The 19,694-nt window shown below is 44.2% G+C and overlaps 1 protein-coding gene across 4 annotated transcripts in view; it reads right to left on the reverse strand.

Moving 5' to 3' along the window:
- lrp1bb (low density lipoprotein receptor-related protein 1Bb) overlaps positions 1 to 19,694 on the reverse strand; it is a 276,774-nt gene that overhangs the window by 23,998 nt on the left and 233,082 nt on the right. For 2 of the 4 annotated variants that reach the window (XM_080902756.1, XM_080902757.1), the window contains 13 exons: positions 18,561 to 18,677; positions 15,306 to 15,412; positions 10,467 to 10,599; positions 10,112 to 10,218; positions 9,152 to 9,284; positions 8,698 to 8,820; positions 8,383 to 8,505; positions 7,153 to 7,293; positions 6,784 to 6,918; positions 6,190 to 6,309; positions 5,843 to 6,084; positions 5,463 to 5,686; positions 4,893 to 4,999 (listed from right to left, as the gene is read on the reverse strand). In XM_080902756.1, the coding sequence (XP_080758882.1) occupies positions 4,893 to 4,999; positions 5,463 to 5,686; positions 5,843 to 6,084; positions 6,190 to 6,309; positions 6,784 to 6,918; positions 7,153 to 7,293; positions 8,383 to 8,505; positions 8,698 to 8,820; positions 9,152 to 9,284; positions 10,112 to 10,218; positions 10,467 to 10,599; positions 15,306 to 15,412; positions 18,561 to 18,677 (1,812 nt within the window). Of the gene's footprint in view, positions 1 to 4,892; positions 5,000 to 5,462; positions 5,687 to 5,842; positions 6,085 to 6,189; positions 6,310 to 6,783; positions 6,919 to 7,152; positions 7,297 to 8,382; positions 8,506 to 8,697; positions 8,821 to 9,151; positions 9,285 to 10,111; positions 10,219 to 10,466; positions 10,600 to 15,305; positions 15,413 to 18,560; positions 18,678 to 19,694 lie in introns of all 4 variants that reach the window. The other 2 variants (XM_080902755.1, XM_080902754.1) reach the window with 1 other exon arrangement.

Consider the following 19,694-nt stretch of genomic DNA (forward strand, 5'->3'; position numbering starts at 1 on the left):
GAGCACTCAACACAGACAGCATCGTCAGAAGGAAGAGCGCAGGGCAAGCTAGCGAGACAGAAGTGGACCTCCCCACCCTCATTCAGATCTGGCGTTTGGAATTATTTTGGTTTTCATGTGACGTATGACCCTGAAGGTAAGCGAGTCATGGACTAAAGTAAAACAGTATGTTGGATGTGCCATGCAATGCTCAATTACATGGGTGGGAGCTAGTGTGTTAGCGCAGTTAGCTCGTTAACGTGTTGGCCGTCTAGCCCCTCTGTATAGGGTAGCTCGTTAACGGAGATTTGCCGTGTTGTGGCGTTAAGGTTATTTCAACGAGATTAACCTGAAAGCACTAGTGGGAACACAACGAATATGACTGCACATTTACACCGACATCATCCTAGTGCAAAGACAAAAACAAGCATGCTACAAACTTTAGCCGAGTCATTTAGACAGCTGTTAGCACAGGATTCTCCTTATGGAGACCTGATATGTTTAATATGCTGCTGAGAATATAGCCCAGAAGAAGCGGATAGTATAGCTTTTATTTTGGAAAGAGACATTTCTCTGTAATAAACTCTCTTTTCCAAAGATGAGTGATTCCTCAATCAGATACAGGGCTCGCAATATCGCTAGCCCGACGTCCCGGGGCTAGCGATTTTTTTCTGTCGCGCTACCAAAATCTATCTCTCCCCTGCCCATCGGGCTATTGTAGGAAAAATATATGTCAATGCTTTTGCATTCTTTCAGAAATGTAGCTGGGTAATTATGTCATTGGGTGAGCCACTGTCAATATGTGACATATTGAAGTCGCGTTTGAATTTGCGCTTGTTTTTTTGCTTTCACTTTGCAATCGCGCGAACTGTGTATAGAGAGCGACAGCACTGATCTGTGAGTGATGATCATTTGTGCACCAATTCCTCTGACATCGTCTTATTAATCGTTAGCTTACTATGCAAACATGACAAGTGAAATCTCCCGCAGCTTAAACATGTGAGAGGTTGATCGCGCAGAGAATCGCTGAGCTTATGTGAGTGCGGCAGGATATATATTTCACTACGATGACCTGGATGATTGAGAACCTTCACAGACAGATATATATTTTAGTTCTGCTGAGCCAAAGAAAAGCTTACCACAAAACGGAAAAGTTATGACAAATCAGACTATAAGGCAAAAAGAAAGTGCAGCTTTATGGTTTCATGGACAAAAGAATTTCTGTGGCTGCAATATGACGAGCTAAAAAACAACACGCACAAGGGTTAGGGTTAAATTTAAAAACTGTACTTTTGTGTTAAAATATATATTTATAATTTTAATAAATGACAAATTAAAAAGGCATGAACATTTTTTTTTGTATCGAAAAAATATCGAACTGTGACACCAAAGTATCGAACCGAACCGAACCGTGAATTTTGTGTATCGTTGCACCCCTAATATATATATATATATATATATATATATATATATATATATATATATATATATATATATATATATATATATATATATATATATAAAAAACACCCAGCACGCCCCTGCGGGCGGTTTATCCTTCAAGCTCGGGTCCTCTACCAGAGGCCTGGGAGCTTGAGGGTCCTGCGCAGTATCTTAGCTGTTCCCAGGACTGCGCTCTTCTGGACAGAGATCTCCGATGTTATTCCTGGGATCTGCTGGAGCCACTCGCCTAGCTTGGGAGTCACCGCACCTAGTGCTCCGATTACCACGGGGACCACCGTTACCTTCACCCTCCACATCCTCTCGAGCTCTTCTCTGAGCCCTTGGTATTTCTCCAGCTTCTCGTGTTCCTTCTTCCTGATATTGCTGTCATTCGGAACCGCTACATCGATCACTACGGCCGTCTGCTTCTGTTTGTCTACCACCACTATGTCCGGTTGGTTAGCCACCACCATTTTGTCCGTCTGTATCTGGAAGTCCCACAGGATCTTAGCTCGGTCGTTCTCCACCAGCCTTGGGGGCATCTCCCATTTTGACCTCGGGACTTCCAGGTTATACTCGGCACAGATGTTCCTGTACACTATGCCGGCCACTTGGTTATGGCGTTCCATGTATGCCTTGCCTGCTAGCATCTTGCACCCTGCTGTTATGTGCTGGATTGTCTCTGGGGCATCTTTACACAGCCTGCACCTGGGGTCTTGCCTGGTGTGATAGACCCCAGCCTCTATGGATCTTGTACTCAGAGCTTGTTCTTGTGCTGCCATGATTAGTGCCTCTGTGCTGTCTTTCAGTCCAGCTTTGTCCAGCCACTGGTAGGATTTCTGGATATCAGCCACCTCCTCTATCTGCCGGTGGTACATACCGTGCAGGGGCCTGTCCTTCCATGATGGTTCCTCGTCTTCCTCCTCTTTCTTGGGTTTCTGCTGCCTGAGGTATTCACTGAGCACTCGGTCAGTTGGGGCCATCTTCCTAATGTATTCTTGGATGTTCGTTGTCTCATCCTGGACTGTGGTGCTGACACTCACCAGTCCCCGGCCCCCTTCCTTCCGCTTAGCGTACAGGGTGCTGGACTTGGGGTGAAACCCTCCATACATGGTAAGGAGCTTTCTTGTCTTTATGTCAGTGGCTTCTATCTCCTCCTTTGGCCAGCCTATTACCCCAGCAGGGTACCTGATCACGGGCAGGGCGTACGTGTTGATGGCCCGGATCTTGTTCTTACCATTCAGCTGACTCCTCAGGACTTGCCTGACCCTCTGCAGGTACTTGGTGGTTGCAGCTTTTCTAGCGGCCTCTTCATGGTTCCCATTTGCCTGCGGGATCCCCAGGTACTTGTAACTGTCCTCTATGTCTGCAATGTTGCCTTCTGGTAGTTCAATCCCCTCAGTTCTGACTACCTTCCCTCTCTTTGTTACCATCCGACTACACTTCTCCAGTCCGAACGACATTCCAATGTCATTGCTGTATAGCCTGGTAGTGTGGATCAGTGAATCGATGTCTCGTTCACTCTTGGCATACAGCTTGATGTCATCCATGTACAGGAGGTGGCTGACAACTGCTCCGTTCTGTAGTCGGTATCCGTAGCCAGTCTTGTTAATGATCTCACTGAGGGGGTTCAGGCCTATGCAGAACAGCAGTGGGGACAGAGCATCTCCTTGGTAGATCCCGCACTTGATGGTGACTTGTGTTATGGGCTTGGAGTTGGCCTCTAGTGTTGTACGCCACATCCCCATTGAGTTCCTGATGAAGGCTCTTAGGGTCCCATTGATCTTGTACAATTCTAGGCATTCCAGTATCCAGCTGTGGGGCATTGAGTCATAGGCCTTCTTGTAATCAATCCAGGCAGTGCACAGGTTGGTCAGTCTGGTCTTGCAGTCTCGGCTGACTGTTCTGTCTACCAGTAGCTGGTGTTTTGCACCTCTGGTATTCTTGCCAATTCCTTTCTGTGTCCCACTCATGTATTGACCCATGTGCCTGTTCATCTTAGCCGATATGATGCCTGACAGGAGCTTCCATGTAGTACTGAGGCAGGTTATTGGTCCCTTCTTGGGGTCCTTGGGGATCAGGACCGTCCGACCTTCGGTTAGCCATTCCGGGTGTCTCTCGTTAACTAGCAGCTGGTTCATTTGTGCTGCCAGACGCTCGTGGAGTGCAGTCAGCTTCTTCAGCCAGTAGGCGTGAACCATGTCGGGCCCTGGTGCTGTCCAACTTTTCATACTGGAGACCCTTTCTTGGATGTCTGCCACTGTGATGGTTACTGGACCCTGTTCAGGGAGGTCGCTGTGGTCTGCCCTCAGATCCACTAGCCACTGAGCATTGCCATTATGGGTTGCGTCCTTCTCCCATATGCTCTTCCAGTATTGCTCCGTCTCCAGCCTTGGTGGTGCTGTTCTCTTATTATTGTTCCCTTGCCACTGAGAGTACACCTTTGCTGGTTCTGTGGAGAACAGCTGGTTTATTTTCCTGCCTTCTATCTCTCTGGTGTACCTCCTCAAGCGGCTGGCCAAGGCTGTGAGTCTTTGCTTGGCAGTTTCCAAGGCCTCAGGTATGGACAGCTTGCTGTATTTCTTATGCACCTTCTTTGTCGCACCTTTCTGCAACTCTGTTAGTTGGCTAACCTCCCTCCGTGCTACTTTGATCTTGCCCTCTAGCCTTCTTCTCCATGGAGGGTACTGCCCCTTGTGGCTGTTCAACTTGTAGCCAAGCATCTCACTGATCACTGCTGCCGTATTGTAGATCAGCCTGTTAGTGTCAAGGCAAGAAGGCATCGGTGGGCAAGAGATGAAAACAGGGCGTTGTTGGAATGCTACTACGCAAGTAACCCCGGCGGAAGGGGCTACATGAATAGGATGACGGACCTATGGATATATATATATATATATATATGTATATATATATATATATATATATATATATATATAAATAAATAAATATATATAAATAAATATATATATATATCCATTTGATTCTTTAGAATAACAGACAGTCTGCATGCGGAACTTTATTTCATATATAACTGCAAACGTCACGTGACGCTGCAGGCGAAACACATCGTGTGTGTAAGTGTTACACATGTTGGCAGAACATTGTTAGTTAATCAGGTATTTATTAGCTGCCTCAATAACAAACACGAGTTTATATTGAAGCTCTGCTATGTGGAATTTGCACGTTGTGCATCAAATGTGTGTTTACTGCACAAATAAAGAAGGTGCAGATATCAGCCCAACGACACCGTGCTGTGTTACTTTTTATCTTTATTTTTATGATCGTTCAATCATTTCAGTAACTGGAAATTAAATAGTTATTGAATAATTATTGATGGACAGGTATTGGCCAGAGATATCAGAACACACAAAGTCCATTCATAAAATTCACAACATTTCATATGACTTCAAAATTAATGATGAACTTTTTAAAAAATGTGGTTCAACAAAAGGAATAAACGAGCCACCCACCAGTGGGTCTCCTCAGGTTTTTGTCCAGCATCACTCTGCGCAGTGAGCCATCCATGGCTGATTCCTCGATCTGAGAATGATCACCGATCACGCTCCAGTACATCATTCTGCGAGGAACCAAAATCAGCTTCAACAAATATGCATTTATTTTACAGATACATGCTCAGTATCACAGCTACTGCAACCAGCACGTTTCTGTGTTGATGTCATGTTTTACAGTTATAATAATATTAAAAAGTAAACAGGTTATTTTTTAACACAGCGTCAGGAGCTGAGACGATGAGGAAAACCAAAGACTCGTTAGCAGAGCGACGTGTCACAGCTGTGCGCCGCTTTGTCGTTGTTGTAACACCTTTGTTGGAGCAGGTCTGGCGAGTTTAAGTGATGTAAGAGGAAATGTAACCGATTACTCTGCCGAGCGGAGCAGCTGAGTAATTAATAACATGCTACTGAGTATTATGTAATGTGAAATTGATTACGTTTTCGAAAACAGCGGCTCGTTACAGGATTAAATAATGGTGCTCTGGCAGAAACATCTGTGAAGTTGAATATTGTGTGATGTGTACTTACCCCCTGGTGGGGTTGACGGCGATGGCGTACGGCTCTCCAGATATATCAGTAATCAGGCGGGTGCAGTTCGGTCCTTTAAGTTGGCCCACATTTATGGAATATCGTAATTTAGTCCAGTGGGCTGTGTAATAACTAAACCAGTGCATCCGGGAGTGATCGGTCCAATAAATGTTTCCTGTAATCCAGTCAGCAGAAATATCTCGGGGTCGCCGGAAGTCTGAGCACTGCAACCGATAAGAGTCACACCGTCAGGCGCTCGTGCACACGCTGATTCAAAGTGAGACGTAGCGGTGCAGTATACGAAACTAAAACACAGATTATTTTTAAACACATTTTCTTCCTAATAAGCACAAAATTAAAATACAATAAAAAATACTCACAATATTTCTGACATTTGTTTTGCTCTGACTTCTTTCCAAATTGTCTTTGTAAAAAATCCCACCAGGGTTGAACTGGGTCGCCCAGATAAACTTTTGGTGGTGAAACAGAACATCCATCCCAATGATTCGGGCGTTGTCCTCAATGTGCGTGGGCAGCCTGTATCCGAGGCTCTGGTTAAAGGGATACAGGAAGCTGCGGATCTCGGTGTCGTTGGACACGTAGAACACTCGTTCCTCCGGTCCTGCCGGTGAGTCGTTCACGTGTTAAAAGGTAAAACCATTCATTAAAACGACTCACGTCCACAGAGAGGTCACCACAGTGGATACACTGAGTTTTCTTAGCATACCTCTTGCTACACAGTTGCCGTTGATCTCCTTAAAATTCCGGTCACATGAGCATTTATAGGACCCTTTAGTGTTCGCGCAGTAATGAGGACAAGCGTCAAACTGCAGACATTCATTTATCTCTGCAAAGAAGTACAGCCTCATTTATGATGCTGCAAATGTAGAGTTTTCCACGTAACTGTGTGCATGTATGACATTTACAAACACGTTATAAAGTCACAGCAATCGCTTCCATTAAGACCGTTTATTTCCCCAGTTTTACTGAGGTTTGACTCACAAACTCACCTGTTGACACCTGGCAGGTTTTATCAGGACTAAACTCGCTCAAAATGAACAACAGGCACCAGCCAGCTTCCTCTAAACTAACTGAAGGAACAGATACGTAATAAGTAAATATGTAAAATGCTCTTAAGTTTATTTTTATAGCACATTTCAGTCAGTTTCATGTAAAATGCCACTAAAGTAAAAGAAATGCGCAACAATGATGCAGTAAAATACAGAAAAACAAATAAAATAAGTCAATAAAAACAACAACAGCTAAGGCCATCAGTGTGTGTTAAAAGCCAGACCATAGAAACTACATGACACACGGTTACCTTCACACTGGCCCGTCTTCTGATTCCTCTTGAAGCCAGGTTTGCACTGACATATAGAATTAGCATTTGTCTGGTTGCAGACGGCGTCCTCTCCACACGGATTGGTTTTCTTTCCACATACATCTCCACTGGAAACTACAAATAAAGGCAGATTACACATCAGCCCTGCTGGGCTCCTCCTTTCAGGTGGAGCATCTCCATCTTTTACAAAGCACACTGCAGGCGCGGGCGCACATGTATTAGCATAAATAACAAAACAAAACGAGGATAGCTTCGCTTTCTGATAACGCCGCAGTAACATTTGGTACTTTTCATCTCACCGACGGCTCCTTTGACGTGTCCGCTGAAGTCAGCTTGTGCCGTACTTACATGCCTTGCAGTCTTGCTCATCTGAGCCGCCGTCCCCGCAGTCGCTGAACAGGTCGCACTGCAGCTGGATCGGGACGCAGCGGCGGTTACTGCAGGAAAACTCGGTCTTCCCACAGGGCCGAGGTCTTCCAGCCACGACCTCTGCTTCAGTGCACACAGACCGAGAGCCGACATCAGCTCATGAGAAACAGCCTGTCCAGTCACCTGCGCTTGACTTAGCTGAACACTTTGAAATCATCATGAAGTCCGTTTAGTGTTTACTACTTTGAAGCGACGTCCCGGAGTCTCTTTATTTGCCGGCAGGTCGTTTTGCAAGTGTTTGAAATAAATCAGAGAAAGAGCTTTTTGACTGTATCTGTTAATTATTCAAACTAAAAACTGTTGAGGTGTTTCACACGTTTTGCTTTTGTCCTCAGAGAACATAAGCAAAAGTTTGCCATCCTCCTCCAATAACAGACAGAGATAAAGAATATCACACAGCGATGAAGCCGCGGATGAAGAGATTATTAGGATTAAGCTCAGATTGAACAGAAGGATAGAAGCGGAAGCACAGAATTCTTAGAGGTAATGAAGTGATGGAGGAGATGGATCAGTGATGGAAGCAGAGAGGGAGATGAGAGAGCGATGGAGGAGAGCAGAGATGCGTCCTCTCCTTCCTGTCTGGGATTATTCACACAAAGCTGTGTGGAGGAAACAGGCTGGGAGCGCTCGTGTGTTTGAAAAGCATTTTCACTTTCACCACAAAAATCTGCAGGAATAAATTGTAAACTGTGTTAAGTGCACCAAACGTGGCTCCCGTTTAACATGCAGTCACAGTCCTTTTTCTGCCTTTCAGATTCCTCTGCAGCACATTTAGACTCCTGGTACTCGAGCTAAAGTTCAAAACCTGTGTTTGCAGGTTTGCAGTGCACGAGCACACAGCCTCACACGGTGTAGGACCAACAAGCCTCCTGCTCTGCAGAATGTTCAACGTTCGGTTATTTTAGTTAAACAGCATGAGAGAGAAAAAGAAATCTCTATCATTCAACAACTAAGCAGACGCTGCTTCATTGTTGGTGCTTCTTTTTCTCCCAACTCCAATTATCATCCTCACAGAACGAAACAAGGACGGCTGCATCAGGGGCGCTTTTAACCTTCTGCACTTAATTTGATGAATAAAGAGTCGTTGAACTTTCACACTAATACCGCTCGAGGCATCGTTAGACCCGTGCTGGTGCGGTTTGCGCTCACCACACTCTTCTTCGTCCGAGTTGTCGCCGCAGTCGTCCACTTTGTTGCAGACCTGGTCCGTGCGCAGACACACGTGATCGTTTCGACAGCGGAACGGCCTCGTGGGGGGGCAGGGAAGCTTCGCTGGAGGACAAAAGACACAAACGGCTAATGGAGGTGTCCTTCAGTGGAACTATAAATAAATTAATAAGAGCATCAAATCTTTTATGAAAAGACAACGAAACGTTCCCTCTCGGGAGATCGAAAAGCAGAGGTCTATAAAATATGCATCGTCTGCTTCAAAGGAAATTCTTGAGAGTGACAATCTCAACCCACCACACATGTCCGCGTCCTCGTCAGAGTTGTCTCCGCAATCATCCTTGCCGTCGCACACCCACGTGTGGAGTTTGCATAAGGTGTTGTTGCAAATGAATTCATCAGCTCGGCAGAAGAAGGCTGCTGCAATCGAAGAGTGCAACGAGACTTTTAGCGCCGCGAACACGCCAACGGTAAAAACAGTGCATTCAAAGGAGAACAGGAGTCACAAATGGCCCATTACAGGATTCTAGTAACAGATGCTTCTACATGATGATCCTGACAATGTGGATCATTCCCACCAACACCAGCAGAACCTGCTTCTCTTCCTGTCTCTCCTCCCGTCTCAGAGTCGTCTTCCTCTCTGCTGTTTCGGCCCTTTTATCATTAAATGCTGTGCAGCCGCTCAAATCAATTCTCTGTTCAGTTATACAAATGAGACTTTTTTACCTTCAGACATCACGCTGACACCTACCCTGGCCGCAGTTTTCTTCATCGCTGTGGTCCATGCAGTCCAGCACGTCGTCGCAGCGCCAGCGCCGAGGGATGCAGTGGGCCCGATTCAGACACAGGAACTCGTCTTCTCTGCACTCCTTCACACAGCCGATCTGTTAGCAAAGACGCAGGCGCAGCCAGCAGGCGTTCTCATCAACACAAAGACAGGACAGAGGGAGCAGCACTGCAGAACCATGAAGGTTTATGTCACCGCAGCCACGCGAGCACAAAAGATGATAAATGTTTTTAGTTCAGGAGCCTTTTTATCTCGAGGACCTCGACCCAACATATGCACAACTCTGCATAGAATCATATCTCTTAGTACGTGCTCCTCAATGAGCGCAACAAACCCTCAAGGATGAGCTGGGAAAAGGTCACGCGTATGCCACAAAGTCATGAGAGCGTTTATGCCATCTGGCTGCAGACTGCACAGTAACACAGACGGACATATTAAAGGCTTCAATCATTTCACTCCAGAACAAAGAAGTAAGAGAGTTAAACATAAAAATACAGTTTTAGTCTCTCTCTGCTGCTTAACTCATAAAGACACCATTCACTCCTTTTCTCTGCTCATTTGTCTATTTTCATCTTCATGGCCACAAACTGGGAAACTGTACAGTTCAAATTTAAAAACAGAGTCTAATGATTTGAAAATTATGTTGTTGCAACAGTACAACATGTGTTTTGTTTTTTAATTTGATGGCAGCAAAAAGCTTCAGTAAAGCTGAAACTGCACATTTTTCAAATGTTTGTGAGCAACACTTCGGCTAAACCATCGTCCTGCTTTGTCCTGAGATGAGTTGAGCTCATCTCACGCAAACACAAACCATCAAGTCTAGAAAAAGCACCGATTGGTCCTCGGTTCATGCATGAAAAGCAAATTTCTGATTACTTAGTACTGCAACACTATGCTACTACAGTTTAAGGGGGATTCTCTGACCTCATCCGAGCCGTCCAGGCAGTTGTCGTGTCCGTCGCAGCGCAGGCTGGCCGACACGCAGCCGCCGCTGGTGCACACGTACTCGTTGACCGAGCAGGACGGCACAACTGCAGAAGAGAAGAGTGTTACAGGGGGATTTGTGAGACTGTGGTTGGTTGGAGACAGCAGTGACCTCACAGAGTGCACTCTGAGCTATTCACAGTGGACAAAAAGAAAATGTTTCTTTGACCTACAAAAGAATAATAACTATAAATTGAATTCTTCACACTTGCAATACAAACAATGTTGTGGACAACAAAGGTTGCACAAAGGAGGACGGCTCTGTGGTTCAGTGTGTGGTGGGAGCTTTCTTCACCTGTTTCCTGGCAGGTTTTTTCATCTTCACCCATCTTGCAATCTTCCTGCCCGTCACACAGCCACTTCATCGAGATGCACAGGTTGTTGTGACAGCGAAACTGGTCGTCTGAGCAGTGTGCCTCACAGCCTTTCTGCAATTAAACACAGCGAAAAACATCAAGGACACGTCCAGCGTCCAGCAGCCGGACTGTTTCCTGCTCAGCCCCCTGCTGGGCGGAAACAGAAAACGACATCATACATAGTAAAACAGCTCACGCAGAGGAGTTTGACACAATCGGTCACAATGAAGGAACGCAGCGAAGGGCTGACAAACGGTCACATGAACGCAACCGTTGTTCTAACACAAGCCGACCTACACTGCTGGAACCGCGCAGCGCCCCCGCCGCCACGTGCACGCTGTGGCTCAGGAGGCGAAGCGCGTCTTCAATCTGTGTCTGTGAGCACAGAGTGAGGACTACACGTGTGGTTTCAGAGAAGAGCTGTTTAAATGTGCATGTGGTTTATAGTGCAGAGCACTTTTAAGTGATCGATACGAATACAAAGCTGTATAAATGCAGTCCATTACAAACTAACGATGTAACCGCTGTTAAATACTATTTCCAGAGTAGGGCTGAACGATATATCGCATTTGCGATAATATCGCGACATGATCAAGTGCAATTTTCTAACCGCAAAGGCTGCGATTATACTCTGGACATGTCCAAATTCATGGGCTGCATCCTCCTGAGGCCGCATTTGTAGACCGATTACGTCACAGCGACGTGCCGAAGGCTGTCCAAATTACTACCATATCCCAGAATTCATAGCGCGGCCCAGCCAAACTCCAGTTTCCAGCAATGGCGGCCGCTACTAAGTTTTAAAATTACTCATACTAATCTTTCTGGGTCACAAAATAAACTTTTAACATATTTTCAGGCGAGAAAGTAGTTGTGTAAACATCAAATATCTGCTCGGTTTATCAAGATATCCCATATTTGCAAAAGTGCTTCGACGTTTTCAGAGGCGTCTGCTACCCACCAGCTCGACAGCTAGCCGGGAGCTCGAGGGTTACTGATGCGGCCGAGAACGGCACAACTCCCGGCACATCATTTTCAGATCACCGCGGAGTTTCGCTGCTCGGGTTAAACGTAATATATAAGTCACTTAGACAACCTAAAAATGTTATTGTTGGGCTTTTTTCAGTGTTTTGTTTGTTCGTGAGTAAATCGGTTTGGCTGAGATTAAAGTTATTAGATTAGATAAAATAAAACTTTATTAATCCCCCGGGTGGGTTCCTCCTTGGTTTTCACACAGCTGACTAAACATCAAACAGAAAACTTATTAAACAGAAGTATGAGACAGTCGAGAATTTACACCAGTGTCTGGTTATATTTTAGATAGCAAGAAGCAGACGGCCGAGTTTATTAAACTCCACCGAGACAGCGGTGACGCTAATCAGAACTAGACCGTCCAATTTCACGCCTTTAAACTTTAAAGGCGTGTTTGTGTGTGTGTTTATACAATTGCTATTATGTTTGCACTTTATGTGTAATGTTACTGACTGCAGAGATCAGTAAGATGTGTGTATTTTTTATTTATTTAATATTATTTTTTAATTGAATGACTGTCTAGTAGTTCACAGATGTCGAAAAACTGAGTGTGGTAAAGCCACTGATTTTGTTTATGTATATTTCTGCAATCTGCACATTGTACTGACTTTCATTTTAATGTTTACACCAGGGTTCCTTGTCAGCACTTTATGCTCAGATGTTTGTAAGCTAAAAATAAACTATTGTGTATGTTCAAATATACTGTTGTGATTGAAGAAGTTAAATAAAAATGTCAGTCATCAATTCATGCATCACCTCATGTCATCATAACAGAGGTCTGTCTTCCAGGAAAGAACAGTTTAAAATTAATGTAATATAGTATTGGCCATACTATATGATGTATTGCTTGTCTTTGTTTAATAATACAGAAGACAAAGACCTTAAAAAATAATCGCATATCGCAATCGCAATATTGGGGCAAAAAATCGCAATTAGATTATTTTCCATAATCGTTCAGCCCTATTCCAGAGCAAAGTCTGGTGCTCAGTGAGGCTTGAAAGGGACCAACAGGTGACGAGGTTTTTAGAAAGTATTTCAAATAGCGTTTAAAAAATGATTTACATTGATTCCAAAGCAGCCGGCAGCCTCTCCGAATGAGAAATAAATAAAAACAGAAATAAAGCCTCAGAGTTTTATCCCGATGGGACTGAAAATAGATGCATGCACTTTTCTTAAAAGCAGCTAAACTTCATGATGCATTGAATCCAGCATGAATGCAGCCAGCATTGTTCTTCTACGTAAACACAGGTGGCTCCTGTGAATGACTGACTTTAATAATAACTGCTGATTGAAGGGAAACTTTCTCTCCTCAAACTATTTGACTGCACTGACCCACAAAGCTGGCGCCGGGGAGCCACATAATAAAGGGTTAATTAGGGTTGCACTGGTTTGCATGGAGGAGGATTATATGTAAAAATTGCTGTGCAAATGTTGAACAGAGCAATAAATTAACACGAATAATGAATGGTAATAACAAGGCTTTGTCCTTGAATTATGCATCGTTATCACTGATGGAGCATTTTTATATGAATCCCACAAAAATCTCTTTACGCCATGAAATGCCAGATAAAGCCACATTTAAGTTCTTCACACATTACAAGAGTGTAAAATTATAACAGAAATTTGAGGCTTTGAAGCATCTTTATGGACAAAACAGGCCGTCTTTGTGCTGCTGAAAGGCACGGGGAGGATTAGGATTTACAAAAGGAAACGAATACGAGGCTTTTCACGCACTAATGTACTTGAAGGTGCAACAATTCATCGTGGCGATGCTTCCTGTCCAGCATTGTTTTGGAATATAGCGACCATGACGAGGAGATTTGGATCAGCGCGGTGAATTATGCCCACAATGGGATTATTTTCTTTGCAGGCGCCAATATAGCCATCTAATTCCAGTTCTCTTTTCCAATTTGGATATTTAATGCGTGCTTGTGCTGCACGCTCAGATAGTGACAGACATTTTCCAGGGATCAATTGCAGACTAAATTACACTATCCATATGCTATAATTTGGCTCATGTACACTGTGATTTGTACGCGTTAAGCCTCTGTGTCCTTTTGTGTGTGTCTACAATAGCACATTTATGTGACCTGTAATTTTTATGTTACTTATTATTGACCCGCATCATTTGACAGCATTAGCACTGATATGATGCATAGGGACCACTCACGCCTTGTTAGCAGCTCAATTTATAATGACTGTTATACATGAACTGATAATTAATTCAAATTCAGTGTGTTCATATTTTACTATATTTACAAACAATGAACTGATAATTAATAACGCCTGGTGTAATTACACTATTAAGGTAAATAATACAGTAAACGTGTGTTTATTGATTTCAGTGGTTTTTGTGCTAAAACTACGTTTGATGCATGGCTGATTAGCACGCTCTGAAGGCGCACGTACTCCATATATGTGGTTAATAATTAATGACTACCAGATGTTATTGCTGCGTAATAATAAAGGTTTCACTGGTGGCATCCGTTTAGAGTCACAGCAGTAAACCAGGCGGCAAACAAAACTACAGCTGGAAATAAAAGTGAACAGAGGATCAGTCCTCATACGCTCGCACCTTAAAAGTCCATTAAAACAAATGATATAAACTTCTAGTAACTTTATAAATATGTAACTGACCGATGCAGTTTAGCCTAAAACAGCGTGATTATTCATTTACAAATATTGACACATTAGTCCGTTTCTAATGTCGAGAGCGGCGGGACAGAGATGGGTTCACGTCTCCCAACGATCGGCTTCATCTGACTCAGCGTTTTGAGTTTTTACATATTTTGATGTTTATGGTTTATGTTTAATTTCTATTATGCCGAGGTTGCTGTTACAGGTCATTGTTTCTTAGACGTGTTTCATGTCTGCGTGTCTTATGTTGTCATGTTGTGTTGTCATGTCTGTATCTCATTACGTTTCCTGTTTTATTTTGAAGAGGTCTGGTGTCCCATGTTCGTGGTGTTTAGTTTCACTCCCCTGTGGCGTCATTATGTTTGTTCTAATCAGCTGTTTCCCTTCATCACCTCCTGTGTGTGTTTACACTCGTTCCTCGCTCGATCGCCTGCTTTGTTCCCGGGTTTACAGACACATGTCAGGTCTTCAGGTTTCTAGGTTCCTGTTCTTGTTCTAGGGTTTTTATATTTAGCTTATTTTAGGTTATTGTTTACCTGCTGCTTTCAGTTAATATTAAGTCTGTTTGCACGCTTTGTTTCATCTGCATTTGGATCCACTCTCCACACAGTCTGCCTCAACCTGTGACAAAATCGTCTGAACATCCAGCCTTCTGTGCTAAAAGTGAGCTTTTCCATCTTTGCTGAGATACAATCAAAGTATAGTTGTGATTAGTGTGTTAAATGTAGATGAGTTTGTGTGTGTAGATGCAGACCAAGTTTGACCTTGATGTGTGTGGGTGGCCACAGGAATGTGTCAACAGCCCATGGTTTAGGTTTGTATATATATAGGTTTGAATGGTTAAATTCATAATTAATATGTGACTGTGCTGACAGTTAATTATGCTTAATACTGATCAGAATATAACCAGGTGTATCAGCGTTGCACTGCCTGCTGGGCAACACCCACAGCATCAGGGTTAGCACTTTTTTAACAGCTGATCCTGACTTCCTGTATTAGGTTGTTGGTCGCTCAGAATAAAACCAATGTCTGTTGTTTCCTCATTTTATGAACAACAAAAAGAAAAACAAACTAAATACATGAATGTTTCATAGCATAAGGTTAATATGAACCTCATCTGAATTATCCAAGCAGTCGTAGTCTCCGTCGCAGCGGAATCGGGAGGAGATGCAGTCTCCGTTGGCACAGGCAAAGTCCTTGTGGTTACAGGTGACGGGCTCTGAGTAGGAAGAAGACACAAAATCAACCATGTGATTCTTTCCCAGCGTCACTCTCAGCAAACTGTCATCAGCCAAACGCTGCGTGTTTAGGATCACACGCTAATGCCTCGGCAAAACCGCCGTTTTATCTAATTAGAGTCATTTTGTATTAGAAGTGGATGAACTGGCTGATCAAGATGTAAATGCATTCATTTCTACGCTGACAACAAGCAGAGCAGCTCTCTGAAGCCAACAATCTTGTATTTGCCGTTTAGTGCAAGTCTGTCCCCGAGGACGATATTAGGACGCAGCTAAACAGCTGCATCACATCCTCCGCCTGGGCCTCCCCCCGTTATCGTGGACTCTTAGCTAACTCTGGTGTGTGTTACGAGCTGTGCTGTAACCCAGACTCCCAGCAGGCATTGCAGCAAAATCTGATTTGCAGCCTCTCTATTGTCTCCGAGTCCACCTGTTTAATTCTGCACCGTCCAACACTTGACTGGCTTTTATTTGCATTTTAAGTGACATTAATAGGTTTGGAGAATAAGCATCTAATAAATCGCACACATTATGCACACTCAGCAAAGGCGCACGTCTAATGTGCAGACAAAAGCCTTCCCCTCACGCAGGCAGACACCAGGAAATTTAACAAGCTGGGTTTCCGGCATCATTTCAAACGGAAATAAAAAGTTTTCTCCCAAAAGTGATGATGAATATCCAAACAAGTCAAAAGAAGAAAGAACGTGTGGCTCACAGAGAAACAGCACAGAGCTTTCCTCAGATGGGCCTGGATGGTTTGCATGTGTGTGTGTGTTGGAGAGAGGTGTGGCTGAGTCGCCGGGAGCAGCAGTCAGCTGTCCTCAGAGAACTGCATTTCTTCTGACCCTCTGGGATTCAAACGACCTCTGACTAGGGCTGCTCAATTAATCGAATTGTAATCACGATTACGATCTGGGCTTTCAACGATCATTAAAAATGACTGAGCCGATTATTAGCCCCTCCCTCGTGCTTTACTCTCGCGCTGCTCCGTGTGGCAAATCGAGCGCACCTCTCTGCATTTCGAACACGCGTCACAACAATTAAGAGCAGCGGTCTCCAACCTTTTTTGTGCCACGGACCGGTTTATGCCCGACAATATTTTCACGGACCGGCCTTTAAGGTGTCGCGGATAAATACAACAAAATAAAACTAGTACCGGGACCGAAAAAAAGAAGATTTATTCATAACACACGTGGAAAGACCCAGGAAACCAGAGTAAACGATAAAAACGATAACAAAATAACGCTGAAAACCGATAAAAACCCTGAAAACCAGACATTTCACACCTGAGCCTCAACTCTCGCGGCCCGGTACCAAACGACTCACGGACCGGGACCGGTCCGAGGCCCGGGGGTTGGGGACCGCTGATTAAGAGGACCCGAGGGAAGCTTGGAAAGCTAAGCAGAAGTTATTTGGAGAGGAGAGTGACTGCTGTTGGTTGAAAAGACAGGTAAAAAACTTGAGTGGTGTGGAAACATTATGGGCTCAGTCAGACGTGGATCAAGTAGACACAGTGTGTGAACTTCGCTACGGTGTCGTAGCTGCACCACAGAGCAACACTGCAAAGTTCACTAAACACAGATGTTTACATTTTTCATTTGTTTCTTATATTGCAAACATTTGCACTGTTATCAGTATTTGCACTATTTTATATTATTTTTTAAAGTCATTATTCAATCAATACATTGTTATTGTTAAATAAATATCGTCAAATAATCGAGATCTCAATTTCAGTGAAAATAATCGTGATTATCATTTTTGCCATAATCAAGCAGCCCTACCTCTGACCTCACATGAGGCTCCAGTACAGACAGCTGGTACTGGTATACTGGTCCCAAATAGCTCTCTACAGGTGTCACTGTCCCAGTTACCCTCAGGATATATAGCCCTGCCTTTTCTTTGTGCTTGGTTGCATTCTCTGCATGTGCTGCTTGGTGTTTGTGCAAGTCTCTGTGCCTTTCTTTGGATTTGATCCCAGGCTGTGAGAGTTTACTCTTTCTGGACTATAATGTTTATTGTGTTTTTGGATGGGCGACCAGCTCTCGTGTCATTAAGTTCACCTTGATAATAAAAAATAAAAAGCGTGCTCTCACCCTCAGAGAAATGTAGTCTTAGATTACAGACAGAAGCATTTCTCTGAGTGCAGAAGGAGATCGATGAACCTGCACAGCTGACTGTGAGAGCACAACGTCCTCAACACATTTCCATTTTGCAATTTAAAACAAAGCTTTAAAACCGCTGCTGGTGATGGATGACCTCTGAGAGATGTGAGCGGTCCGTCCGCTCAGCGTCCTGCTCATTCGAGTCGCTCCTCTCGTGGATTACAAAACTCCTTCAAGCTTCTCGATGATCGTAACATTTCCAGGTCATCAGGAAGCAAAGCTGCCCACAAACCTGCTCCACAGGTCAGATTTGATTATTTGTGCGGCGTTTTCTTTGTTTTAAACTTTAATCGCAGCTTCCTGTGTGACCTGCCTGAAGAACACTGCCTCTCCAGCTCTGTCCTTTTGGGAACTTTAGATGTGCCTGAGGTTCCTTCATGGCTCTGTCGTTTCCTTTATTGTTTCCTCATAACGGGATAAAGATTTAATACCTGTAGGACTGTCTGCAGGTATTCTGATGTTTCTCTTGATGTCTTTCTCACAAGTTTCCAGCGTGCATGTTGTGCTGTCGGTATGATCTTTGCAGGCAGCCTGCTACTAGCGAGAGTACTCTTGAAACTCTGCCATGAGGAGACAGTTGGAGCTAATATGGATTGATGAACACTCGGGTCTTTAGAAATGCTTCTGTAGGCTTTTCCAGCATCGCCATAATTCTTCTTCTGACATCCAAAAAAAGTAGTTGACATCAAAGCCATGATTTATACCAACACAGAGCAGACTGAGTAACCACACAGTCATGCTTTCATTCAAAGGAGGGGACATCTTTGCATTGCACGCTTTCATTTTGATCTCTGGCACACCTGAAAGCACAGCTCAGCTGTTAGCGTTCAGGCTCACTTAGCTTCTCAGTTATTTCTGCTGCGTTCAACAAGGAGTCAGAGCTACAGCTTTAACATTAAGTTACTATTCTGTAAATGTTCACGATCTTAGCTGTGAAACTGTAGAAGAACTGTAGTCAGGTACTCACTGCAGTTCTCCTCGTCCGAGTTGTCTCCACAGTCGTTCTGGCTGTCGCACCTCCAGTGGTCGGGGATGCAGTTGTTATTCTCACAGCGGAATTCATGAGGTCCGCAGGTCTTTTCATCTTTTCCATCAGGAGCAAACAAACACTAAGATGAAAATGGCTTCAAAGAGCATGAATATTAATACTGCGCTCGCTATCACATTTTCAACCTGCAATCACGGCTTCCTCAGGGTTTCCCGACGCCGAGTTCAAAACACGGTGCACACTCAAGAGGCGAGCGAACCCGACTGTGCCACCGATCCCAACAAACGTGTGACAGGAAGTTGGCAAAACCGAACGTTCTGTGAGAAAACACCGGCGACAGCTGCCGAACGATGCGGCTTTAGTCGGAAACCGAACTCGCCGTGTTTCACTTCCTCTGAGACGTAACGCGAGCCACGACTAACTCTGATATGTTTGGATCTGTCAGAAGCTTCGACAGATACAAACACTCGTTTCACCAGAGCAGGAAACGGATCCACGGGTTGTCGTCACGAAACGTCTCAGCAGGCAGTCGCTGAAATATTCAAAGATAGGGAAGCAGTTCAGAGGTGTAGGCTTAAAATGCCTCCCACACATGCAATAAACAGCCTTTGAGAGTTTAACCGAGTGTCGACTCTTCTTTCATTTACTTTTTTGTTGGTTTTTGGGACGACTGTGTGCGTTCGTCGATATGAACGGCAGCTCGCAGTTCAGAAACGATGGAGGGCCGAGAGTTTGAGCCTGAAATGAAAGCAGACGTCTCGCCGTTAAACCTTAATGGCCAGAGCAAAAATTACTCAAAATAGCTGCATTTATTTGATGCTTCCTCAGAATGGCTTTCCAAAGTCAAACCGAGAGCTCCTTTTTAAAAAGTCATTTCTGTGCAGACACCATCAGGGATAATGGCCAAGGTAACGCTGTTATCAGTTAGGGAAGAGATGTGTCAAAAGAGGAGGGTGGCACATTCTGCCTGGATCTCTTTCCAACACGACAGCAGGAGGAGAGAATCAGGAGGGAAAGCTGAGTGCAGCAGCAGAGGACACGAGGCAGACGTTTAGGAAGCGGCTCAGTCACTTACAGCATATAAAAGATGTGACACGAGGAAAAGAAGCAATA

This window comes from Rhamphochromis sp. 'chilingali' (assembly GCF_963969265.1).
Source record: "Rhamphochromis sp. 'chilingali' genome assembly, chromosome: 14".
Lineage (NCBI taxonomy): Eukaryota > Metazoa > Chordata > Actinopteri > Cichliformes > Cichlidae > Rhamphochromis > Rhamphochromis sp. 'chilingali'.